Consider the following 26,618-nt stretch of genomic DNA (forward strand, 5'->3'; position numbering starts at 1 on the left):
CCGCCCCGGGGCGGGGCCGCCGCCGCCGCCACCGCCCCGCGCGGCCGCGCTTCCCGGTGTTTTCCGGCGTCAGGCGTCCCTGCCGCGCCGCCCGCAGCTCGGGCCCGCCTGCGCGGAAACGCGGGAGGAAGCGCGGCGCGGCGAGCGTCGAGCTCGCAGCCGCCTTCAACACGTCCCGCTGCCACGCGTGGCCTCTCGTCGTAGGCTGCAGGCGCAGGACCGCGGTGCTTGCGGGACGGCTGGGCAGCCGGCACTGAAAAAGCCGTACAGGCGTTCGTCCCCCGGCTGGGAAGAGGGTCCCGCTTAGCCTCCGTCTTTCCCGGAGGATGCGGAAGGCACGGCCATGGAAAAGAAACCGCATTTCGTTAGGAGGGAGTTTCTTCCCAGAGAGGTGCCATCCATCTCGCTGGCGTTACTGCTTGCGGCCGTCCTGCTCCTTAATGCCCTTCTCTACCTGTACCTCAACAAGTTTTCCAGCTCTCTGGGACGAGTCGAAACGGACTCTGGCCTCTGCCCTTTTGGGCATTTCAAATTCGGAGCGGTGAAGAATTGTTCCCCGTGGCTTTCCTGCGAGGCCATAAATCGGGAAGTCAGGAAACTCAAGTGTGTTGGTGAAGGTGCTGTGAAAAAGGTGAGTTTAGATTTTCTTCTCTCCTCTGGATAAAGAGTTTTCACAGTTTGCTGGCTAATTAACGCTAGCACTGCGGTTATGATTATCCTCTCAGCACTAATTATTGTAGGTACCCGGCACCGTATGGCTACTGATAAGGCGAACAAAACAGGTACGAGAGCATAACCTGGGCCACCTCTCTGACACCAAACGACATCCAGCTACACAAGCAAAATCACAGAATGGTACAATCATGGCAGAGTGAGACTGGCTATTTGGGTGATATAAAATAACTTAATAACTTATACATTGTCCATTCCAAAGAAAACTTAGGAAATTGTGTTATAACTGTGGCATCAGAAGGGGCTTGCTGTGACGGGTACACGGCTCTACCTAAAGCTGACTGTGCCTGGTGACTGTAATTTGCAGTTGTGACTAACCAGTCACAGGAAGAGGTCGCAGCAGCTGGTAGCCGTTCATTGAAGAAGGCTCTCCACGTGTCTTATGTGTTTCTTGTGTGTTCTCAGGTCTTCCTTTCTGAGTGGAAGGAAAAGAAAGTGGTCCTTTCACAGCTCACCAACTCAGAGCTGAAGGAGGACTTTCTCCATGGACTGAAGATGCTGAAAGCCCTTCAGAGCAAGCATGTTGTCCGGCTGCTTGGCTACTGTGAGCAGCAGTTCACAATCCTCACTGAGTACCATCCTCTTGGTTCACTGAGAGGCCTGAATGAAACTCTCCACATTCCCAAATACAAGGGCATGAACACCTGGCATCGCAGGCTGATGCTTGCTATAGACTACGTGAGTGTCATTCGGTACCTGCACAGCAGCCCCCTGGGCACCTTAGTGATGTGTGACTCGAATGACCTGGACAAGGTTCTCTCCCAGTATCTCCTGACAAGTGACTTTCACATTCTGGTGAATGATTTGGATGCTTTGCCTCTTGTGAACAGGAGTGCTGGCAAGCTGGTGAAGTGTGGTCACAGGGAGCTCCGGGGTGAGTTTGTAGCTCCTGAGCAGCGTTGGCCCTATGGAGAAGATGTGCCATTCGAAGATGACCTCATGCCTCCCTACGATGAGAAAACAGACATCTGGAAAATCCCAGATGTCTCCAATTTTTTATTGGGCCATGTTGAAGGAAGTGACATTGTACGACTGCATCTGTTTGACATCCATGCAGCGTGCAAGAAGAAGGACCCGGCAGAACGGCCTTCTGCCCAAGAGGTCTTAGACACCTACAGGAAAGTTTTAACTCTGCTTATTCGGGAGGCAGCCATGCCTGGTACTAGAGAAATGTTATAGTGAATCACCAGGCAAACAACGTACTGATGTTTTAAGTTGATGTCCTTCCTATTTAAATAGCTTGCCTGATGGGCAAAATCTCTGTCCCCAAAACTGAGAAGAAAAGAACAGCTGAACTTGTACCTCTTGATTAAAAGAAAAAAAATCCCCCCAGTCTAAAAGCTGTGCAAGCTTTCCATTGGCATGTTCAATCTAGCATTGAAAGAGGAGAAGGGAGAGAAAGGAAGTTGTGTGGGTGCTGGGGAAATTTGTTCCTTAAGAAGTGATAAATTTTCTTTTGCAACATTTACACAAAAAATATCTCAAAAATTAGAGAAAAACAGGTAAAAAATACCGGTCTGCCTTAACTTGTTAGTGAAGACTGGAGAGCAGAGACCATGGCATGCCCCACACAAGCTTTGTGCTGATTGCTGTGGCTTTGGCCTATGTTGCATCCACAAAGCCCTCATCTACTTTCCCACGTAGTAAAAGCCATGGTCACTCAGAAAGGAGTACCCCATTTCACTTCAGGTTTTGGTGAGCCCCACTGCCCGAGCTGCAGTGGCAGAATCTCCCTGCTGGCTGGGGCATAGGTTATTTTTGGAGCCGTATGGCTGTTGCTCTGTGGGCCCCGTATCCCACACCAGCAAGTGTGTGGCCACTTATGGAAGCAAGAAGATGATGCAGATTCTGGAGAGTCTGCTTACAGACACAGGTTCTTGGTTTTCAAGCCTTTGTCCTGTGGTATTCACAGATAAGCTCTTTAGAAATGAAGCTGTCAAATGCAAGTCTCTTGCTCCTTTGTAATCCACAGAAATGCTGAACACTTTGGAAGAGAGCTGAAGTGTTTCTCTTTTTTTCATTCACTTATGCTGGCTTAGTGTCTTCATGATTTGATGGAACAAGGAACTGAAAGAGAATGTGTCTTCCACAGGAGTGAGCATTAAACACAATCTTTGGAAAAGAAAATTCCTGTATTCAGAGCATACAACTCTACTGGGCCTGAATTCAAAGTCCACTAAGCATAGAGGAAGGCTGCTAAAAAGTAACCTTGTTTAGTGTGTTAGGAAAAAGCTTGAGGTAACCTACATGGATATAACAGCCTGATACCAACAGCTAGAGAGGAAGAACAATGATGCCTTAATCCAGCAATAGGCTGTGTTTGGTGGGACTGGGATCCAGCATGTAGTTCTCTTGGTGAAAAAACAGGAATAATATGAATGAGAAACATGGACTCCATCATTGTCCACCTGAGGACTTTCTGTGCTGTAGACTAAATCTTTGAAAGGCCTAAGAGACAACTTCCATGTTGTGACCTGAGACGTGATTTGTAAGCAGAGAAGTACACTGTCCTTTTTGCTCCTTTTTGAAGACTTTGGTTTTGTTCTTTTCTGTGCTGGGATTCCTCTTCACATAAACCAGCCATGTTCTGACTGCGTTGAGATCATGCAGTCATTTCATAATATGTATTACATATTATGAATACGTATTCATATTATGAATACGTATTCATAATATGTATTACATACATAATATGTATGTATTTCATGTATAACATTCAAATCCCGGTATCAGAATTTTATTATAAATGGGAACTATTTCCTGCAAATAAGTAAATTCATTCCTGATATCATACAATGCCACCAGGAGCCCTTTAAAAGCTGCTGGTTATGGTTTTTCCTTTCCCTCTGGGCAGTCTGTTTTCTTAAATCAGACTTTTGACATTTTCCATTTATTCATTCCTTCCTTGCAGCTTTCCTACTCAGGTTGTCAGGAGACAAAAAAATCAACTTCTCCAAAAGAGAGCAGTGATTGTGGATGCTTTGGGTTTGTTTTGGACATTGATTCAAAATGCCTAAAAGAAGCATGGGGAAAAGAAATGCTCTGATGTAAATGCATCACCCAGCCCATGAACTCTTGACTTGTTATTATTAGAGTTCTACAGTTCCAGTATGAATACAGGATGTGCAGCAGTTGGAAAAGTCCCCTGTTACAGCTCCTTGAAGCCAGGGATAAGGCTTTAAATGGCCAAGAGTCAAATCTTCTCCATGTTTCCCCCACAATAATTACCCTTTAATTACCTTAATCCCCCACAATAGTTACCTTTTGTTAGCCATCAGGTACACTTGAAAGAGAAGTCATCATCTGATGGCTGTAAATTACCATTCCATGAAGGGTTTCTAAGAGTGTAGCAAGGACAGACAAGAACCTGACAAACATCTTGTGCTGGTCTCTCTTGGTTAAGACAAATTTCTGCTGGGATTCCTGACCTGTTGTGTACTGTTGCACCTTGCAAACAGCCATATTAATTTCACAGAGTAAAAAAATTTGGAAAAATTCTGGTTTGGAATAATTATCTTGCCACGGAGATGATTCCCTGTTCCTGGATGAAATAGTTACAAATTTTTTTAAAAAAATGTGTCTCCCTAAACATTCACCTTGAGCAGTGGCTTCTCCATGTCTCTTTCCCATTCCTTCTCCTTCAGCTTGTGTGTTGTCCAGCATTGTATTTCAGCAGGAATAAATCATATTTGTTCTGAATACAACATTACGGAGCTGCAGTTTCGTTTTTGGGATGTTGTTTCTGTCTGTGAGGAAACACTAGATGGCAGCATGAAGGTCAGTTTAGAGTCAGTTATTAGCAGCTGCCTCTGAAGCCCAGACATAGGCAGAATCTGGCCTTGAAGCTAGTATTTTCCTAGCAAACTTCCATAAACCCCTTAAAGAACTCATTGTGTTTGTTTTAGTGAGTTTGAAAGAACATGACAGATAGATATTGGGGCTGACCTATTAACCACACATGCCACATGTGCCACTTCCCCTTTAGTTTGCTTGTGGTCTTTGTGTGCTTTTCTGTCTGTTTCTATCTCAACCTGATGAGACCAAAACCAAGTTTGGGTGTCACCTCCTTCCAGTCTTTCTGTAAAATCAGATGTTTGTACCCTATGCATCTTTCTATTCTTCCCTGCTAGCTCCTTCTGCAATCTAAAGATTGCATGAATCCAGTCCCTCGCACATTTCCAGCTTCTCTTCCCTTAAAGGGAAAAGGCAAGGCATCACAGAGAGGGGGAAAAGAGGCAGGACAGCCCTACATGCAGTAGTCTCCCCTCTTTCCAATTCTCTTTTCTGGGCATTTCAGTCTTTACCACCAGTCACAGCTTTTGAAAAACATTCAGGGACTTTGCTGCCTCAGTACAAGCAGCTCTTGTCTGTCTAGTGGAAAACATCAAAAGATGAAGGGCAGGAAGAGGCCTGTTCACAGCTGGGAGCCTGCAAGTCCCCATCCAGCTCTAGACCAGTGGCCATGACCTCCCCTGCTAGGACCACGGCCACAGTTCTGCCTAACCTCAACAACAGCTGCTGGTTCTTATCTCAAGCGCAGATCAAATGTCCCACATTCCCTGTCCTTTCCCACAAAAGATGCTTCTCTGGGGATGGTCATTGCCATGTTTCTTACTGCACTACTGTTCTTCCACCCTGAAAGTCCAGTCAAAGAAGCTGCACAAAGATGCAGTTCACACAAGGAGAAGGACAGCGACTGATGCTTATCTCCTTCAGAAAACTTCAGAGGAGGTTCCCCAAACCAGCCTAGGGTAGTCAATGTAGAGGCAGATATGATCCCAGTCATTCCAGGGCTTTTGTTTGCTGTCATTATCAAGATGAAGGCCCTGGTTCTGGCCCCTTTCCAAGGGTCAGAGCAACCCTTTTGCTGAGGTTAGTGTAACCACCTTACCCTTTTGGGCAATGCCTCCTCTGCCATCCCCGCAGCAGTCCCACAGCATATTTCACCCACCCAGCTGCTAGACAAAGAATCAGAGCAGAGCCCTCCCCCAGACTCAAGAAATAGCACCTGGTTCCCAGACTGAACTCTGCTGGGACACTGCTGTGCTGGCAGTGGAGGAGAGCGGGACACTGAGGGCATGCTAGCTGAGCCTGCTGACAGCCTGGCTGCGGGTGTCAGCTGAGTCAGGGCACACTGCTGGTATGGTGCACTCTATCCTTGGCCCAATGCTGTTGCCAACACAAATCCCCAGTGGATTTCCCACTGAAGTTTAGCTTTTACCAGGCAGGTTTGCACTGCAGGTTATAGAATGGAAACCACCTCAGAGGTCTCTGTCTCAGAGCAGAGTCCCAGATTCAGTTCAAACCCACTGCTCCTTTCATTTTCTCCTCAGAGCCATCCAAAGAATAGCACTGTCAAGGTTATGCTGTTTTCCTTTCCAAACTGCCTGCTGGCTGCACGCTGCTTGGGGGTCAAGTCTGATGAAGCATTTTCCATTTTGCACTGTGGATTTCAGAATCCATCCTGAAAGCACTCCTACAACACTAAATCCTCTAGGGGTGAGCAGCCTATACAGCAACTCGTTTGTATGTTTGACACCATCAGATGCAAAAAGTAGTACATGAGTATCTGCATCAGCTGTTGCGTAGGTCTGGGTAAATACGGAGGAAATAAAATGGACACAATGTATTTAATTGAACATTTGTTTGATTTTTTTTTTATTTCTTTTTCAAGGATCCGTTGAAAATCTGTGTTACTCTATATTTAATAGAGTGGTAACTTTTAAATGTATCAGATGTTGAGAATACCACACAAAGTTTTTGAAATTCTGTCACAAGCTCTAAAATAATATTTTCCTTTCCCCATAAACAAAACATCAGATCATTATCTTTGTGAAACAGAGGCAGTGTTGTTTGCCAAATATAATTTGTGAGCTATTTGGCAGAATATGCAACTGTAAACCGATTCTATCATTATGACTGTAACGTCTTACCAACAGTCAAGAGACCCTGGGAACAAGAAAAAAGTGGTTCTCAAGTTCTTCTAGCGTGATATAATGTGTATATTTGTAGAGTCCAACCAAATAAATTATATGCTACATGGTACTTTTAAAAAAGGAAAAGGATTTTGTGTTTTTATTTTAATTGAGGCACTGTATACTTGAGATGACCACATGATTTCCCATAATTGTCAGTCTCTGTTCAAAAGTCTATAATCCAGTATTTATCAGGATTAAATGGTGAATATATTTACATTACAGTGATATTTACGTATCAGCAATTTTTGATTCTGTTTAGCTCTGGGTAACTCAAAATGCATTATATATATATATTTATATATAGACACATACACACATTTTCTTTGGCCATAATTTTTTTTTTAACTGGTCCAGCATTCACATTTTGGATATGTAGTAACCAGATTTTCAAAACTGATAACATTCAGTAGCTCTCAGTCAAATTTCTAGTAGTTGCTGGATGCTAATGACTTTGGGAAAGTGAATTCTTTCTCTGTAGAGCTGGAAGACCCTTTTCAGCAATTCTCTTAATAAATCTATGAGACTGAAGTAGTACTTTCATCAAGTACACTCTGGATTTCTTTGTGGAATGAACAAAGTCTCCATAAAAGTCATGATTTTTTTAAGTGTTTATCTCCCTGAGAGCTCATTCCTGGTATGGAGGGAGAGTGGAGTGCTGTGTCTAACTCAAACTGAAACCCCCCAGGCTTATTTGCCTTTAATGTTGAAAATCTAGCCACTAAGCTTGGGTCTCCATTAACTATGTTTAGCATAGTTTAGCATAAGCCAGTGCCATATATTATTAGTACATATTATTAGTTTGGTGCCGACAGGCTTTGGTCATGGGCCAGGATCCTGTAGGTCAGATGCCATAAAGGCACAGCACAAAATGACAGTCCTTTCCCTACACGCAGCTTTTGTACAAGAAAATATAAAACGACTTCTGTCCTCATGTATGGACAGCATGCACAAGTATTGGTTATCCCATCCTGCCTCATCCAACCCACAAATAAATATGCTACCTAACCTACATGGACAGGTAACACAATTTCTCACACAAAATTGCAACTGCAAGGACTGACTGTGCTCTGACTGAATTCAAGAGCAGCTTGCATTCCCACTTCTGAACGTGCTTTAGGAGCCTAAGACTGAAACAACAGCCTGACTCTAAAAGGAAATAACAGTGTACCAGACAAGCTAACCTGTAGGCCTAAACGTCAGCCAACTTTGCTGTTTGGGCCAGATTCTTTAAGGAAGTCATGCAGAAGGCCTGCACCCCCAGAACTCCCATTTCTACAGTCAAATAGGGGGAAGATCACCCCTTTTCCTCAGGTTTGCAAGGCTGTCGCACTCAAGGCAGCACCAGCTGTTGTGCTCCTCAATCTAACCCTGTCCTATCCACTGATTCATATTTACTAAATGCAGAGGGGTATGTGGAAACAGAAAATCTGTCTCTGCCTGTCTTTTAGGTTGGGGGACAGGTGGATAATCAAAGTCTGAAATCAAGCATTTCATTAAATCAAATGAACTGGGCAATGCTGAGTGAGGCAGTCTGTTTCCGTTTGCCGGAGGCTGCAGAGAAAATGCCAGGACCCGAGGTCGTGCTTTGTGGAGGCAGGCCTTGGTTTCCTCTGCATGGGAGGCTGTGGGCAGAGTCTTGGGGCTTCCCAGTTCCATTCCAGCTTGTCCAGAGCGAGGGGTTAATACAAAAAGTGCCTTTAGTTAAAGCTTAAATACAGCTTCTCTCCTTCTTATGTAAGGGAGCCTGATCTCAGCTGAGGTCTAGAGACAGTAATGCACTATAAAGAGCACCAAAGTTACTTACATTTGTTCTTTCCACTTTTCTTCAAAGATGTGTGATGCTTTCTTGTCAGGCTTGTTAGCAGAAAAGTTCAACATACTAAAAAAGCAAACAAAAAGCCTCAACTTCACAGGAAACTGCTTAAAATCCCTCTGAAACCATGCTTAATTTAATGTCTTTTGTCATGTTGCATAAGTGACTTTTTTTTTAATCTCTCTTAGTGGTTTCCACAGTTCTGTGCATGGGTGCCATCCCAATTTAATGACCTAGAATTATGTCTAATTGCTATTCTATCCTCCTTTCCCACACCATGTGGGGCAAGGATCTTTTCTCATGACACCAGTGCCTTAGGTTTTTTTATTTATTTTGTCATTTTCACTCATATTCTTTTATGTCCTGATCTAAGGCCTCTTAAAATGAATCTGTTCCATACCATGGAAAGAAAAGACTTGGAACATCTCACAATGAGAACACAGCTCCCCAAAGGATAGAGTTTCCTCAGGCTGATTAGACATCTGCAAAACAAGTGCCATCCAAATGAGGTGTCCAGACTCCTTGCACTCAGTAAGGGATCAGAGCATTTCCCAGGCACAGGAGGTGTGATTCTGAATGTTCGACACAGGTTAGATAAATCACACCCTGAAAATACTTGGGTTTCCCCCCTTTATTGTCTGATAAAGGGTGAAGATGGACAACCATAACACGAGCACAAACCCCAAATACATGCTGGGCAGAGGGACATGGACCATATCATTGATGTCTAAATTGTAACAGTTCTAGTATCTGAAGGAAGCTATGGCAAAAGGAGGTATCAGGGGCAGAGGTGGATAGACAGAAGCAGAAGGCCCTAGTGAAAAGCACACCTAACCTCTCATGTAGCTCAAACATTCCACATCAGGCATTAGGGGAAAAGTTCATGTGAGTGTCAGAGCAGCCTAGTTTACCTGCATCTCAGTAAGTAGTTCAGAAAACTTTTCAAGGTTCTGAGCTGAAACACTTGCTCTGCCAAAGCATAATCCTAGAATTGTGCTTTTTGGCAACAGCAGCATATGGACCATCAATTAAGCTATGTTATTCCAGCACCTGAATATCCAGCAACTCCCATTTTGGTTGGGAAAAAAAAAAAAGGCACAAAGTCTTTCAGAAAGCGCTCTTTCTGTTTTGACAAATTTAAACTGTCACATTTAGCTCCTATGTGAAAAGCAAGAGCTCATGACAATCTGAACCTCTTCATTATTTTTGACACCGCTCACTGCAGAATGGCATTCCCCATCATTCCCCTGCCGCTGCATGAGCACCGGCCCAGGCAGATGACTCCTCTTGCCTGCCAGGCTCCTAGAGCTGCTGAGTTCACACTTCTCCTGCCCCACACCCAGCTGTGCCTTTCCCTCGGACGCTGGCACTGCAAAACCAAAGGACTTGTTTTATCTCTGGTGCCCCGGGACAGAATTGGTCCCCTCTGCATGTCCTCTCCCCAAGGGTCTGGTGGCTGGAGACGTGGGAGGTAAGAAAAGAAAGGAAGCATGGAAAGGCACCCCAGGGCCTCAGGGACAGTCCAAAAAATTTGGATTTGTTACCCAGCGTGCAACAAGCTGGTAATTACACACCTGAAAGAGACATTGCTTATTCTGTCTACAGCTCCCTGACAGGAGCTTGTACCCGGGTGAGGGTCGGCCTCTCCTCCATGGTGACAAGACAAAAAGGACGTGGTCTTAAGTTGTGCCAGCATAGGTTTGGACATTAGGAGGGATTTCTTCTCAGAAAGGGTGATTTGACACTGCAATGGGCTGCCCAGGGAGGTGGCGGAGGAGGTATTTAAGGAGAGGCTGGATGTGGCACTTGGTGCCATGGTCTGGTTGACAAGGTGGTGTTCGGTCATACACTGCTCTCGATGGTCTCGCAGCTCTTTTCCAACCTCACCGATTCTGATTCCCTATTATTTATTTCAGAGCGCACAAACCCGGCGCGCCGACTATCAAAATGTTTTCCTGCGTGCACACTTTGGCAAACGGGGGCATTAGCCTCCCGCGGCACACTTTATTGTCAGCGCTCATCACGACGGCCGCAGCCCCCCGCAGCCCCCCCGCCATGGCGCCCGGCACCGCGCTGACGTCACTTCCCGGGCCGCCCCTGCCGGCCGCGCTCCCCATGGCGGCAGCGGGGGCTGGCGGGGCGGGCGGCGGCGGCGCCTCGGCGGCGCTGGGCGACGGCGGCGCCATCGACTACTCGGTGCACGAGGCGTGGAACGAGGCCACCAACGTGTACCTGCTGGTGGTGCTGGCCAGCCTCGCCCTCCTCGTCTACGCGCGGCGGTGAGAGGAGGCCCGGGCGGGGCGGGGCGGGGCGGGGGCTCCCGCGGGGCCCGCACGCTGAGGGGCGACCGCTCTCACCGCCGCGCCCCCCTCCCGCTCGCAGGAACAAGAGGAGGATCATGCGCATCTTCACCCTGCCCCCGGCCGCCGAGACGCCGCCCGAGCCCAACTTCTACGACAGCATGAAGAAGATCCGCCTGCGGCAGCAGCTGGAGATGTACTCCATCGGTAAGTCGGAGGGAAAGCGGGGATCCCCGGGCCTGCGGGCTGCTGGGGGCCGGTCCGAAAGGGGCGGCCTCGAGCCTTGTGCAGCGGGAACGCCCCCGGTCCTGTGGCGCCGTGTGAGGAGCGGGGGCTCGGCAGCAGCCGGGGCCGCAGCGCTGTTGCGTGAGGAAGCGCGGAGCGAGGGAGCGGCTGTGCGATGAACCTAAAGCAAGTGTCAAAACGAATCCCATGTTACACTTTGAAAGAGCTAGGAAGGTCTGGATGTTGCGAAAATGTGGACGGATTTGTAAAAGTTGAGACGATTGTGGAATCATGAGTAAGACAAGCACACAGATTGAAATTAGAATTTTACTGTACCAACAAGTGTTGCTGCTCCAATCTCAATGCTGAGGGTCAGGATGGAGGGAGGAAATAGCCCCATGCCCGTGGTATTCCAGTGGTCCAATTCAGAGAAACACAGCCTTGCTTCACATCTGCCCTACATGCATGCCTAGAGGAAATATGGCAAAAAAACCCAAACCCCTTAGTGATCTGAAACCACCTTTTCAATGCAAAGACTTGATGTAAAGATTCTTACACGAGGCCATTGCATTCTGTAGGAATAAAATTGGATGTTCTTCCTACAGTGGGATGCCTGCTGGCATTTGCTGATGGTGTTTGTACCACTGCACACAACTCTTTGATCTCCCTTTGCCTTGCTAACCAGATTAATTTAGAAGTCAATGTAATTGTTGGCTTGTGGCTTGTATATTATGGAGGAGATGTGGACATCAGCCTTGTGACTATTGAGCCGTTCAGGTCATCGGTAATAAGACTTCTGAAGCCATAGCCTTTAATTTTATTTATTTTCGTTTTAATAAAAGGACCTGAATGGAATCATAGTTCTCTGCCATTGATTCACTGACATTTTGCTGTGACTCTGCTGTTCAGCATTTATAAGGCCATACACCAAAGGTGAAGTTCCATGTGGTGACTGAAACTTCCCCTTGTGAGGCTGAAATTAGGTTCTCTGATGCTTCGTCTGCTTCTTTATTGTTGTCATAGTTACACGAATATATATATAAAAAACATATACGTGTACATATATATGCATGTATGTAATAAATAATACAATAACAGTAATAATGATATAAAATAAATTGTATAATCGGTGTTGATTGGTGTTTCTTTTTTTCAGCAAGGAAGTATGAACAGCAGCAGCAGCAGCCACCAAAACAGACTGAAAGCGTACAGCTCTCAGTGGAATGAAGCCCACAGTTCTGTAGGAACTCAGGACATATATGCAGTGCTGATTTTAAGAGTCAATGTGGAGCTATTTTCAATGTTTTTTAATTGACACATAGCTGAAGGCAAGGGGGAAAGAGAGGGGACTGTCCCTAAAAGTTTGTTCTTAGTAGCTTTTCTCTGAGCCCTCGTGAGGTAAAGTGAGTGCCCACTTGAATGAACATTCAGCTTGAAAGTACCCAGCACAGGGCACACGTGCTCAGAGGAACCTGAGGGTAGGGAAGTGCAGTCTTAACAATGTCTGAAATTATCTCTCTCTGCTAGCACCTTGGAAATCAGCTCCTACCTTCTCTGGCAACAGCACCCTGGAGAAAGCAAGGCAGTACCTGTCTGCCTGGAAAGCCTTGTGTTCCTTGATGATGAGTTGTTGAATTTGCTGAATACAGTCAGTAAGTTTGAATGAAGGCACTGTGGCCGTACTGCCTGGTGAAGGTGAAGCTTTGAGAGCCCAGAGTGCCACTGGTGGTAGTGCAGAAAAGTTCTGCTCTCTGCTTATTTGGGAGTTGTGTATGCAATACTGTGAACCTTTCCTGGAGAAACTTTGAGGAGTACACAGTGAACGACGCATCTAGAAGACACTTTAAGCCACTACTCTAATGTTAATAGCAAAGGTGGTTAGCTTAATTTAGTCAAATTGCTGTAAAGAATGGGTCTGTAAAAATCAGTGTAAGCAGGTAATGGCTTGTCCAGAAGAGACTTCACACTGCAGTTACTTTTTCTTTCTAGGTAAATCTCAAAATCAGTTAATTGAAAGGATTCTGCAGAAATTACTTTTTAATAAAAGCATCTAATCATGAAAACTATTTGAAGATGTATCATGCTGTAATTCCTAAGCTTACACAACCTGAGTTGGCCAAGTGATGAAAAACCAGCACAATGCTGGGAGTCTATGTCCAGAGGTTTTCACCTATTCTGCGCTGAAATCTATTAAGTCTTGGAGCAGTGGTGAGCACCACTGTGGTTACACTTGGCTATTAGGAAACTTGGCTTTGAGCACCAAATGTTACTATATCGAAATGATGTGTCCCTTCAGTGTCTGTAGGGGCTGTAAGACGTGACCTGGGCCGAACTGACAGTGGCAGAAGGTTCCGTGGGTTTGCCCCATGGAAAGGCTCCTTTAGGAGAAGGGTGGCCCCTGTGACAGCTTCCTCGCTGTAAGGAACCGCGCAAAACAGCGGGGTCACTCCGCGGGGCCGGGGGCTGGCGGCCGCGGGGAGCGGGGAGGGCGCGGAGCCCCGGGGCCGCCGGTGCCGTGTCCTTCCCGCGTTACTCTGCCCGTGTGATGACCCCGCTCCGCAGCGCGTCCCCGTCACTCGGCGGGGTTTACGAGGCACACAGATCCACGCCCAGCAGAGCTCCCCGGGCGCGGGGAAAACCTCCGGACCGCATCCCCCTCCACCTCCCGGAAACGGCGCCGTTTCCTCTTCCCGCGACCTCACTTCCTCCCGCGCTTCCGTCTCCGGGACGCGCCGGCTCCCGCTGCTGCCGCTGCCGCCGCCGCTGCTGCTCGGAGGCCGGAGGCGCCCGCCGGGCGGTGAGTGGGGCCGCGCCGCCCGAGTCCCCGCCGCGCCCCGCGCCCCGTCCGCGCCCAGGGGAGGGAATGGGCGCCTCGCCGGGGCCGTTCCGAGGCGGGAAGGGGCTGCCTGAGGAGAAAGCACGGTCGGGGGAAGGGGTGTCCAAGTCCGGCTCCATTCCCGCGGGAGGGCTTCGTGCTGCCGCCGGGCCGGCACGGCCGTCCTCCGCGGGAGCGCTCCGCTCCGTCCTCCGCGGGAGCGCTCCCCACGCGTCCCGTGCCCGGGTTCGCGCCGCGGGCGCCGCAGGGATGTCCCGGCACGGGGGCTCGTGGCTGTCCGGACGGCTGAGCCCTCCTTCCTTCCCACCGGCCCTGCCCACCCGCGCGGGCAGGCAGGGAACGGAGCCTTTCCAATGGCGCATCTCCGCCGGCGCCGCTGCCCGCCGCAGCCCCCGGTGCGGCTCCGCTCGCTTCAGTGGAGCAGCGTGGCAGAGAATGAACCCGCGCCCTCCCGCTTACCCGGCACAGCCTTCTCTCGGGCTGCAGACAATCATTTCACGGTTTGCCTCTCAGCTCAGCTGAAAGCACCGTGAAGGGCTTAGAAATCTGGAGCAGCGTGCGGCTTCGTTTGTATTCACGGACCGGGGGCGGTGGCAGGAGCATCTCAAACTTACTTGTCCAGAACAAAAAGCTTGTAAGGAGAAGTAGCAAAAGCAAAAGGTTTTCTAGGGCCTGTGCCTTTTGCATGTGCTAGAGTGTTTGAAGTATGCTGCTTGAGCCGTGAGGGAAGGGCAGGTCGTGGTTTGTTTTCCGGGCAAGCGCAGCCCCGGGAGTTCTGTCCCAGTGAAACTATACCCTGTTCTGCAGGGGGGTTTATGTTTTCAGCTGTACAGTACAAGTATGTGTTGGGACAGAAGGTGTAGTCAGCTTTTGAAAATTCACCTCAAATATCTGCACTGATTTTTACCTGTTCATGATTCTAAAATCAAAGGCAGATAGGGTAGACAATAGATTTTAAATTTTTTTTTTCATCCATTTTTAGTAGTCAGGCTTATAGGCATGCACGGGAGCAGATTCTCAAACTCTCATGGAAATTAGTTAATGCAGAACTTTGGATGTCTTGGATGGGGAAAGTTTATGACCTAACAAAAATTGGGCCAAAGTTATCTTCAGTTACATTTGTTTTTGAGAATGCTGTACAGAGGGAACTGTTTCTAGCTTACCCAATACTGTTTAAAAAGCTATTATGATGTGTAGATTTAGTGGTGTCTGATCACATGAAGCATGTGAGGGAAGGCTTTCTTAGCAGTTAAAATTTTACATCTGTAAGATACTGCAGAGAGTCATTAACAAGTTGCTCTCAATTATAACTCCAAAGTTTTTGAGAATCTGACCATTCTGTTGTCTCCATGTGAGCTGCTGAATGTCAGATCTTTGGAAATGCAGTCTTCAGATGGCATTACAACCATGCCTCCATAATCTTATGTGAAAACCATAATCTTCTGTTAAGTAGTGGAAAAGTCATCTCTCTCCTCGTAACCCAAAATGTGGCTGGCTAGGTTTTTTACTCAGCACTGCGCAGAAGATCAAAGGTTTTTTGATAGAGCTGTATAAATTCTATGACAAGCCTCAAGAGGGTCTTAAATATTTAAGCCATGAGTATGTCTGTGTGTCAAGAAGACGTCGTAAACTCTGAGTGCCTTGTAGTGAAAATATTCTCCCCCGTGTCACGAGCATTTTGAGTTTCAGTCCAGTGTTACATGCCTGGATAGTATGAACTGGTATGTGCAAGCCGAGCCCAGATGAGAACGTATCCTGCAGCAGCTGCCATGATGCCTTATAGCCAGCCCCAGGATTTAGGAATTTCAGCAGAGTGATGCTTGAGTGTCTTGCTCTCAAACTTCCCTTCCAAAACCACCTGACCCATTGAGAAGACCCACAGAGGAAGCCTTTGCTGTACCCCCTAATACTGATGATGCCGGTAGAAGCTCTGAGAATGGGGGAAGATCCCGGTGCTTTTGTCTGAGGAAAGTTTGCAGGGAAGCTTCTTCAGTGCAATGCGAAATTATTAATTGTGAATATTCTAACCAGTGATGAATCTTTCTGTAATTTATGTTTTGCATATATGATTAAGCGGCATTGGCCAAAAGCCTGGTGACAGCACAGGGCTCTGGAATGTTTCCCTGTTGCCTGGGCAGTTTATTCATGTTAGCTTACTTCCGTGAGCTTTAATCGCTCCTTTTAAAGTCCTCCTGAACTCAGGAGTGCCGATGCTATTGAGCAAGCTGAAATTATACACGCTGCAGGGAGAAAGGTGGGGATGTTGCAACTTAACATCTCTTTTGGAGGAATTGAAAAGATTTTGTCCCAGCCCTAATTTCTGCATTAAAGAAATTGAAAATTGTCATTGCATGCCTTCTTCAACAGGGAAGCAGCACGTTGTTGGAAAACGTGTTATTAAATCCATGATGTCTTTGGCCTGTTATGCCTAAAGAGCAACAGCAATTGGAGGAGGCTTGCTGACAAAGGGGAGTCTTCAGTCATGGTTGCTTATGCTCCAGATCAGAAGTACTGATCAAAAGGTGTTCCCTTTCCCCTCCAAACACTTAAACTATGTTTTAGTCATGGTAAGGAACCTGAGTGTTGTTTATTAACGTAGTCACTCAAACAAAAGGCAGCACTAGATCTTGTCCTTGAGACAGCGGTGCATCTGAAGAGGAGAAGGTTTCAGTGCCTCAGGCCCTCGAGAATGGAGGTAAGATCCTTCACTTTGCAGCCCTGCATCTGTTGTGGCATAAGAGTTAAGGGCTATGATCCAGTTTTTTGTAGTCTAACAAGCTGCACCAGAAGCTAGCATTGCCTGAGTCGAGGGGCCTCCCTGCTGGCTGAGGGAGAGATATAGAGAGTGACCAGAGGTACTGACTGCTGGCAGAACAGCCCAGAGCCAGCACAAATGTCTCATGAAAAATCTGACATCAGGGAGTGGAAATCGGTGCTGCTTCTTCTGTAACAGAAGGCAAAAAGAGAGGAAAAAAAAAAAAAAAAAGACACATGTACTCTTAGAAGCAAAAGGCTCATGATTTTTTTAGGCAGAAAAATCCTGCCTTAATTACTTTTTTCCTCAAGTCTCTGATTAAAAAATGACTGATAAAACTTCGCAGTACTCAGCTGTCTTTGTGAAATCTGTATTTGCATTGAAAAGACTAAAAACCTTTTTAAGAATGAAGGTGCTTTGCCTTATTTTTGAAAGGAATGTCTAAACTTTGGGTGTTACTTTAATAAAAATAATTCCTGATCTTTTTATGGAATATCTAAACTCTGGGCGTTACTTTAATAAAAATAACTTCAAACTCCAAGATTAACAGAATTGCCAAAAGGAATTAGTTCTCAATATGAAAAACAATAAACTAACTTTGGAATTTCTGAACCAAGCCCTCAAAGGCAATTTGTGGCAAAACTTCAGGAAAAAAAAATCTCATTTTTATAAAATAGCTGTATATCTTCTTTCTCAATTATATCTAGGCGCTGCTTCGAAAAGTGATTCTCTCTTTGCAGATGCCTAGGAATGAGGTGTTTTAAGCGAATTTGGTTTAATTTTAATCTAGCAGTAAAATGAATTAATCTTGAAAAGGGGCTGTTCACATTTGGGGTTTACTGAAACTGTAGTCTGAGAAAATACTTTACATTTGCATATCTGAAGAAGAACTTAGGTCCTGAGTCTGTGAAGGAGTAGTGCCCTTCAGTTTCTGCCAGGCTGTCAGACTTGCTGGAACTGGTTTTGGACATCCATGATGTATAAAATGCACATGTGGATCTACAGCTTGCTCCTGAGAAAGACCATGGTTTTGATAAGATGATAGCAACATTTGTCATTTTCGTAATGGAGTAGAACAGGTATTTTGAAAAGATTCAGCCAACAGGAGGGCTGTATTACTTTCCAAAATATCCTCTGGATCATCTTGGAAACACGGTTTGTAATATGCTCTTGACTGACAGCGAAGGGTGCGAGGCGTGAATTCTTGAGCAGGGAAGATGTATGTGGGTTGTGCAATGGGAGACTCCATGTGATGTCGTTATTTATGGTGCTTCTCTCAGATGTCTTTCTGGGACTCAAACAGCTGCTGTGAACTTTACCCAGCACTGAGCACTAGGTATGTTTGAGTGACTGTTTTGCTGTTGCTTGAATCATGGTGATAAGCAGTACAGAGTCAGGTTCTGTGACACTGGTTGAAAGAGCAGAGCAGAACTTGTACTGGTTGATGAAAACCTTGCAGAGGGGAAAAAATAAGATTATCATCATCCATTGTTTTGGTTGGTGGACATCAAGGAGTGGTAGTTGAAGGCAGCCCATTTCTTCCTGGTGTAATGTGGAAGGAAGGGTGGACTGACAGAAGAGGAAGAGTTGCTTTTTCTTTTCAGGGAAAGGTTGGAAGGATAGAGGCAAAAGTGGAGGTTTTTCACTCTTGACTGTGTTGTTAAATGGCAGCAACCATTGTTTGCAGGAACTTTTCCTTGCTTTAGTAAAGAGCTGTGGGTTGTCATGCGTTTTGATATATGGCAGTACTGTTGTTAAACAGATCCAAATCTACAGTCAGATAAGGCTCAGAATAATTGATGCTTTTAGCTCAGCTAAATAACTGCGTTCACATGATCTGTAAGTGGCCAGCAGGTTTTTTATTAGGCAAAGTATGTACTGCTTATATTGTACATTTATTTAAAGCTAATTTTATCACAACAGATTGAGAATTCTAGCAACCAAAAATACCTGAGTTGAGTCTGTTAAACAAGTCTCCTTGCCTAAAGTCGGCTTCTGTGTGTGACAAGCAGAAAATATCACTTCTTTTTGACTTCATAGTCAGTAATGACCCCAAAGTGGTGAAAGCATTGCACTCTATGCCTCTGAGATTACTTTTGCCACTGCTGATGGGAGAATTGTTCTGTATCATTATTGTCTTCCCTTTCAACCTCAGCACATTCTGGAATGCCAAAGGCAAACCACTTGCTGGCTGATCCGAGGTCCTGGCGGTGCTGGTATGGCAGTGCTCTGAACCTTGTGGCTTGGACCACTCAGTCAGCATTGCCTAAGAGCATTGGACAAGTACCCAGCTCAGTGTATTGTCTCTACGCATGGGAGACAGAAGATCAGGACAGCGTTTATGGCCTCTTGGAAAGAAAGTGGCAAGATCCTTGCTCTGAAACAGAGTTTCTAAGACCTCTGTAACTATTAAACAGCATGGAGAGGTCCTTGGGAAATATTTAGAAGAACAATTTTACTTCTATTATGACACTTGTCACTTTATTGAATAATCAGTCTCTGATACTCAAATAGAGAAAAAAAGTTGCATGTGTTTGCATTATTTAATGAGGTAACTGTTGACAAAGTGGGGCCTTTTGCCAGTTCTGTTAGTGCTATTTTGACCGTTAAAGAACTTCATTTGTTTCTGATCCATAAGCTGGAACAGGCTTTTTCTCTCGCCCTCTTGCTTGCCTGAAGGTTGTTCCAAAGAGAGATGAAATGGTGTAATTTTCATTTTGGTTGAGGCAAAGAAGTATTTTCTTACCATAACTCACCAGTTCCAAGCCCGTAATCACAACATTTGTGGTAAAACAGTGATGACTGTGTGGTATTTCTCACAGATGCTGTAAAAACTCTGTCATCTCCTTGGGAGGCCATCTTCCCATGAGATACCAGCCCTTCTCTCTTTCTTTCCTGAAGACTTTCAGACTGAGAACCTGTGGCCTGGAGTCCAAAGTTTTAGCTTCAAAGGCCCATAGAAGAAAATGCAGCCCAAGTAATGACTGAAAGCCGGTCTGTGTTTTGGGGAGACAAGAGGATCCAGAACGTCAAGTGTGCTTTAAGAGTCTCCCTTTCTTGTCTGCTGCTTGCATATATATTTTTTTCCCCCACCAAGCTTTTGTTGAATGAAGGTGTGGCTTTATACATTGATGCATACATTGTGTGAGCAGAAACGGCAGAGAGCGCTGGACCTTTAATAAGTACTTGGCACAATAATCATGATGAATGTGCCATGAGCTCATCCATAAGGAACAAAAGTAGCAACACAGGCTGAAATTATTGCACAGAGGAACCTGCAGCCCATAAGAACATCAGCCAAGAGCAAATTGGTGTTGGGATTGGTGTTGCATGGTTGGGCTTTGTTCAGGTATGGAGATGAGAGGGCAGTTGTTTGCTCAGAGAGGTTCCTGTACAGCCCTCTGTTCTAAGTAAATTTATCAGAATCTTGAAGGGGGGTTTCAAAGTGCACAACACAGAGCAAAACATCTTTCTTATGAGGGTAGCATCCCTGGAGTGGAAAACGTCATGAAAGTGACCTTGCAAGATCTAGAAGAAGGTAGGGCCTGCTGAAATCTTGGTGTAACTGCCAACTTTCCTGCAGATCCCAGAAGTGTAGCTTAAATGCTGCTAGATATCTGATAGAAGTTGCTCAGTAGTTTCCTTGGAGATCCTCAGATTGTGTCCTGTCACAGGGCATAGTGTGGCATGGAAATTTATGGTGCAAGGCAGGCTGGAGCTCTTGGAAGGGGAACAGAGGTGGTTAATGGTTATACTAGTTCCCATAGTGCGAGAACAAAGGGATATTTAAATGACATTAGGCATAAATACACCACACAATATTACCGAGAGCAAAAGTTTAGTTGGATTCCAAGCAGACTTGGGCATTTATATATATAATGACAATGTCCAGAGTTGCTGTAAATAGGATTAAAAATAAATTAAGCACATAAACCTTCATGCTTATTGATGAGGTCAGGAAGGAATTTCCCTTTTGGGGGAATTACATCATTGTTCACTACCTGAACTGTTCCACCTTCTGAAGCATCTGGTCCTGATCACAGGAGGCAGGATTCTCAAACAAATGCACCAGCAGTCTGACCTGTCATGCCAGTGCTTCGCTTACCCTGCCTGGGTAGGATCTTGTTGAAAGGGTTTGAAAAGCATATACTTTTTGGGGGGTTTTCTGAGGCCACCTGTACTGCAGTGTATGTCTGCTTTTCCAGATTCCCATTGGTGAAACAGGACAGCTGTTGTCCAAGTGCCTTTAATGAATCCTGAGAATTGCCTGTTGACATGTCAGCAGCAGCCCACATAGAGATGGAAGATGTGATGGGCTTGTAAGGCATTGCTGTATTGCTCCATAGATTCAAAGGTAGCTCTGTGAGCAGCTGAACTAGTGAAGATAAGTATTTCCTGCAGCTTTATTGGTTTTGGTGGTACTACAGTACCTTACACACTTTTCCTTCTTTCTCTCTTTCCATTACACAGCAGTGCTGTTAGCATCCCTGATTTTCCCAACAGCACAGTGCCTGAGCAGCTTCTCACTGCCTTGTAGTTAGTTCTTGGGTATATTTAATCAAAACATGCTGTCTCCCTGATGTTTGAGAACCAGACCTGTTGCTCAGGGGGCTGCCTTGATTGCTTACTTTTGCAAGTCTGCTGTAGGAATTGAGCGCCTCTGAAATCTCCTAGCTTTTGCATGAGATTAGGTTGAAATTGGCCTTATGGTTTACGTTTCTGTGCATGGAACAATAGGTGTGGTTGTGTAACCATTGTTTCTTTGGGAAACAAGGAACACTTTCAGTCTTTCAAGCAAGTTACTGAAGAATATTTTTTCTCTCAAAGCAATTAGGTGAATGAAGAGTTACACCAAATAATCAAGGCGTGTGTACTTTTAAAACATGCACTGTTTAATCTTTTAAGATTTTCCCCAAGGTACAAGGGGAAGGCTTCCTTGCCAAAATACTGTAATTGAGTTAACATTCTGGGAGGTTTCTGTGTTTTGTTACTGAGCTACAAAGCTTCAGAACTTCTTGTTACTGAGCTTCTGCTGGTGTTGGAAGGAAGGAAGATCAAAGTTAGAAGTACCAGCCTGCCAGTAAATTGTCTCTTCAAAAGAAAACTGAATATTCCTCGGTTGTTTCAGGTGGTAGCCAGCATCAGATCTTTTTGACAACTATTAACCTTTTCCTGCAGTTCTCTTTCTCCATACAACAGTGAGCAGCCTGGATGTCTTGTAGTCTGTATGGTGTGTAAGCTGACTGTAGACATCTGAATAATGAGTGAAGATGTCAATAATAGATTGAATTACTTGTGCTCAGTTAATTTCTGCTGCTCAGAGAGAACATGGAGTTATGATTACTACGGAACAGTGAAATTATGGTTTCTGTTTCTTGTATACAGTGATCATCATGATAAAAGATTAGGAAGCACTGTGGTGTAAAATAATTGTATGGTATACATATTATAAAATAATTCTGCATGTCCTGGTGGCTGGACATTTGTGACTGCCTCAGCTTTAGTGCTTTTGAAAGTTTTTAAGCTCTTGATATCTGTGGAAGTTAACCTTTCCTGAGTAAGCAGTAGCATGGCTCAGTAGCAGGCATGATCACTGAGGCACGAGCTTTCAGGACTGTTTGCCTTCTGAGCACTTTTGAGGGTAAGGACTTAATCAAGAGTTCAGAATTGGGGGAATATGTATTTTTCTTTGACATGTAATCCCAGCACAGCAGATTAATTTCTGTCCAGTTACTTAAAAGCTGCTTTTTTTGCAATACCCAGAGTGCTCTCAGAGGGCTTCTTGCTTTGACTGTCTAAGGCTCAGTTATCTTCTTGACTGTGAAGTGCAAGAAGCAAAGCCAAAACTTTGTGCTCTGGTGGGACTCTGTCCTTACAGCTGTCCCTCATTTCTGCTGTAAGAAAGCCAAAACGAGCCCTGTTTCACAGGCAGGAGTTGGGGAAGGACTACACTGTCTTTCTGATTCATGCATATGGAGCATGCTGCTGTCAACTGTTTTTGCAGAATAAAGAAGCATTTTAGATGGGATGTGGAATTCTGAGAAGTTTAGGTGATAGCTGATAAGATGTAGCGTCTGCTCTGCTTCTAGTACAAAGAGGTTTTGATGCTAATGTTTATTTAAATGTGGCCTTAACCCTAAAAGGGAGAGATAAAATGGCTTTCATGCTTCTGTTTCACTGAGGGCTGGCTGGCAGAATGGTTTTGGTGCCTGCTTATCTGCTCTGAAAACTTCATGGCTGGGGAGGCTGCAGAAATAATTCTCCTGTACCCCCTCATTCAGCATTCAGGCAAAACTGTGAGGCAGGCAGATGGTTTAAGCTGCATCTTTGGACACAAGACGGTTGTTTCTCCGTTTTGCAGATGAGTCATCCCTTTGCTGTTTTGTTGTTAGACTCTAAACATTGCTGCTCTTGGCTTTGGGCCTGCTTGACCCCAAGTTTTGGATGGTAGAAACAGATAGGCGAGTGCTCTCCACCCCAAAGCCAAGTTTTATGACAGGTTGAAAATACCTGAGGCCTTTGTCACCTTGTAGTTAAGCTGCTGTAATGCAGAGAAAGCTTTGTCTTCTCTTGTACCTGCTAAGTGTATAAAAACACAAACTGTGTGCTGTGGATGTAGATTAGGGAGCAATGGGAAAAATAGAGGAGAGGCTCACTCACATCTTTGTTTTTCATCTAACTTGTGGGCTAGAGCTCTACTTGGACAAGTGAGTCCTGGCTAAAGATAACTGGCATTGTTTTCAGTAGCGGGTAAGTCAGCAGATGGGTCAGCAGTTTCTTTTAGTTGAGCTGGCTGCCGCAGACTAGTTCTGCAAGCTTGGCACCCGGTCATATTTTCCACAGCATGTAAGGCTAGCTGGTACAGGATTTCTCCTGCTCCTCGTGTCAGGATCAGAGGTGCAGACTGGGAGATTGGTTATCCTGTTTTTGGCACGCGATGTTTTGCCAAACTAGGTTTGTAAGCTTTGCACTTGTGGAAGGAACTCTGATTTCCTAAAAGGAACTTGAATGAAAGTTGGGATTTTATTAAAGACACAGAGGCATATTATTATTCATCTTTCATTGCTTCATCCCTGTGATGTTTCCTGTTTTGCTTCTTGAGATACAGGTGTCATGATGAGGAGCTTCTCAGAAACAGAAGTGGATGATGAGTGGAGATGAAGAAATCATACATTTAAGAAGTTGGCTCAAGTTTCCGTTACAGGCATGGAAAGTTTCTGAGACCAAGCCATGCGAGAAGAACATGAGTAAAGAAGAGGGAGATGTAGACCCAGACTTTCTAGAAGGGATTGCAGGATTTGAGAGGACGCTGCACAAACGTCACGTAGTTTTCTTGCTTATTCATTTACCTGCACCCCTGAACTGTAACACTTTGTTTGCATGTCTGTTTGGAAGTTGAAAAATCCCCTCACATCTGTGTCTTTAATATAATCATGGCTTCAAGCTTGTTTTAGGAAGAGCAGAATATTGCTGTAGTTTTTATTTGTGGATGAGATAGCTGCTGCTTTGTACTTGAAATCAATTTGGGGTTTTTCTTGTTGAAACATACATTGAATATGGAAAAGCTCAGACCATTACAAAATAGGAAGTTAGGGGTTTTGCTTAAGTTTAATAAACAGCCTTTGCATAGAAAGTATGACGACAGGTGTGTAGGTAAAAGAAAAAAAAATAGTGCTAGCCCTCTAATTTGAGTAACCTTATAATGTATTGTTCTTATGGTGTCCATAGACAGATGCCAGAAAAATATCAATCAATTTTATCTTTTCTATCTGACTGTTGGTTAGAAAAATGTTCTAGGTAAGTTTTCTTGCCAGGGTTGTGGGGTTATAAGAGCAGATTACTTAGCATTGAGTTAGGAGAGAGCTTTTTGGAGAGATAGTTTTTTTGAACATCTTGGCTGTGCCATGAAGTATCTCGAAGGAAATACTGGCCATGCAGTATTAATGATGCTGTGAACAGATTTGATTGTAGTAAGTCTCTGATACAAAGTTATTAAGACTTCAATGTATATGTACTTAAAATTTTAAAAGTAAATGTGTTTTCCTGTGTTGAAAAGTATTGCTGGTAGTGGCAGGCAAAGAACATCTTTATTTTTCTTATGAACTCCTATCTGGTGTTTTATCCTTAATAAAAGGCTGTGGTTATTTTTGTATACTGACTGAATATTTGGCCTTTAAGAGTATATAATTAGATAGAAGAGCAAAAGCAGTTGTTAAAGGACTATTTTTTTAAATGAAAATAGTTTGAAATCATATAATTTTAGTTTCTTCCGAATAGATGTGATTAGTGTGTTGGAAATAGTTTTACAGTGGATATAAAGGGAGCAGTTGAGAGACAGTGGCTGAGAATGTGTCCAGCTATTTTTGTAGTTATATTTTTCCAGTTATATTTTTTCAGACTCCTTACTTAGATATTTTCATATAATAAGCTGCTACATCACAATGGGATACAAAAACTATTTGCACTTTATAATATTTACCTTTTAAAATAGGTTTTATTGTACTAATTGATAAGTAAATTGCAATGACTGTGAGAAAATCCTAGCCTATTTTATTACTTTGATAGAAATTTGAATATGAGATAGTATTGTCTGTATCATATGTTTTCATGGATTTTTAGCTGCTGAAACTGAAATCAATAAACTTTAGCTACTGTTGTTGACTGGAACAAGTAAATCTGCACATTTGTTTTCTTCGTGTTACCTGTGCCCCTGTGTTCACGTAGTGTTTCTCCCAGCATTACTCCTTTCATGGTGTTTGCCCATGAGGCACACTCAGTGTGGGTTCCTGCATGTTCTTGTGGAAGACTTTATTGATGGAGAACTGCGCATTCGAGTTTGTGCAATTAATCTGTTTTCTGAATAAACCTTAGAGAATCTCAGTCAAAACAGAATCCCAGGATTAGAGTAGCCAGTGGATGAGTTTGTAATTTTTTTCCAATTTTAAATAGATTTTTTCAGTAATTGATGATAGTGTTTGCAAGTAGACAGAGAATGGCCTTCTGCACCCCTGAATTTCACAAAGGATTAGTGCTCCAGCGTATCCCAGATGGCAAGTACATTAGTGAATAGTACAGTCCAGGTTCTGGATTACTTTAGAGAATGGAAAATACTTTTTCCTTAACTGAGAAATCTTTAAAATGGAAAAGGATTATTTTTCTTGTAAAACCATAGTACTTTGGATTTGAAAGAAACAAACTTGTAATATAACCCCAATTTATTGTACTCTGTTTAGCTATTAGTACTAAATTAAGTGATTAAGATATCGTCATGTCTGCTGAAGTTTTAAAGAAAAAATCAAATTGTGAAAGATATCTGGCTTAAAGGCTTGGAGACAGTGTTGATTGAAATATTAAGCCCATTTTGGGAGTAATGTATTTCACTGTTTCGGAGCAACTCTTTTTCTCACATAATTTTATTAATTTGATTTAATTAAATATCTGCTTAATTCAAAATGGAGAAACTGATTGATAGTTGAAGAAATGGCATAATTAATTTTCCTCTTTTTAATTTATGTGTAGAAGAGATGGAAGAGGAAATGATTTATGTGACTTCTGAAGGTCTTGGTGACAAACCATTTTTTCATTAGTTATAGATTCCTTGATAACTTTCCTTAAAGGAAAAATTCCTTGATTACTTCCTTTATATTCTTTTTGCCTGTGTATTCAGTGTTCTTTGTTTATATGATTATCTACTTGCTTGTTTGTTTTATGGATAACAGTGGGTAAATTTTCCTTATCAGTATGACGGAGATAGACGTTGATCCCTTTCAGGTATTGCAAGAAATGTGCTCTGCATGTTTTTCCATATTTCAGAGGACTCTTGACACGGTGTGATTGTCGTGCATGGCTGCCACAGACTTAATTTTATTTGGTTTTGGGGGTTATTTTCTCCTTTTCTGGTCGATTTTTTCAGCTAATTCTGGTATTTGCACCCTTCCTTGGAGTGGTGTGACTCTTCTCCCAGTGCTTGTGTGGGGCA

At 44.3% G+C, this 26,618-nt stretch overlaps 3 protein-coding genes across 5 annotated transcripts in view; all 3 read left to right on the top strand.

Moving 5' to 3' along the window:
- Positions 1-17: 17 nt before the first annotated feature.
- POMK (protein O-mannose kinase) lies at positions 18-3,359 on the top strand. Its single transcript, XM_038135484.1, has 2 exons — positions 18-631; positions 1,138-3,359. Exons 1-2 carry the CDS (start codon positions 344-346, stop codon positions 1,909-1,911), a joined length of 1,062 nt encoding a protein of 353 aa, XP_037991412.1. The 5' UTR covers positions 18-343; the 3' UTR covers positions 1,912-3,359.
- Positions 3,360-10,160: 6,801 nt separating this feature from the next.
- SMIM19 (small integral membrane protein 19) lies at positions 10,161-25,314 on the top strand. 2 transcript variants are annotated; one of them, XM_038135577.1, is made up of 4 exons: positions 10,564-10,802; positions 10,906-11,030; positions 12,205-13,845; positions 23,748-25,314. In XM_038135577.1, exons 1-3 carry the CDS (start codon positions 10,579-10,581, stop codon positions 12,273-12,275), a joined length of 420 nt encoding a protein of 139 aa, XP_037991505.1. In that variant the 5' UTR covers positions 10,564-10,578; the 3' UTR covers positions 12,276-13,845; positions 23,748-25,314. The 2 variants fall into 2 exon arrangements, with proteins under 2 accessions (XP_037991506.1, XP_037991505.1); XM_038135578.1 differs by lacking the exon at positions 12,205-13,845 and having other exon boundaries at positions 10,161-10,802.
- The window catches only part of SLC20A2 (solute carrier family 20 member 2), a 57,178-nt gene continuing 44,274 nt past the window's right edge, over positions 13,715-26,618 (top strand). The window contains exon 1 of one of the 2 annotated variants that reach the window (XM_038135572.1): positions 13,715-13,845. The gene's annotated coding sequence lies outside the window, so the exon portion shown is untranslated. The remainder of the gene's footprint in view (positions 13,846-26,618) is intronic. The other variant, XM_038135570.1, reaches the window with a different exon arrangement.

This window comes from Motacilla alba, chromosome 4 (assembly GCF_015832195.1).
Source record: "Motacilla alba alba isolate MOTALB_02 chromosome 4, Motacilla_alba_V1.0_pri, whole genome shotgun sequence".
In the NCBI taxonomy this organism is placed as follows: domain Eukaryota; kingdom Metazoa; phylum Chordata; class Aves; order Passeriformes; family Motacillidae; genus Motacilla; species Motacilla alba.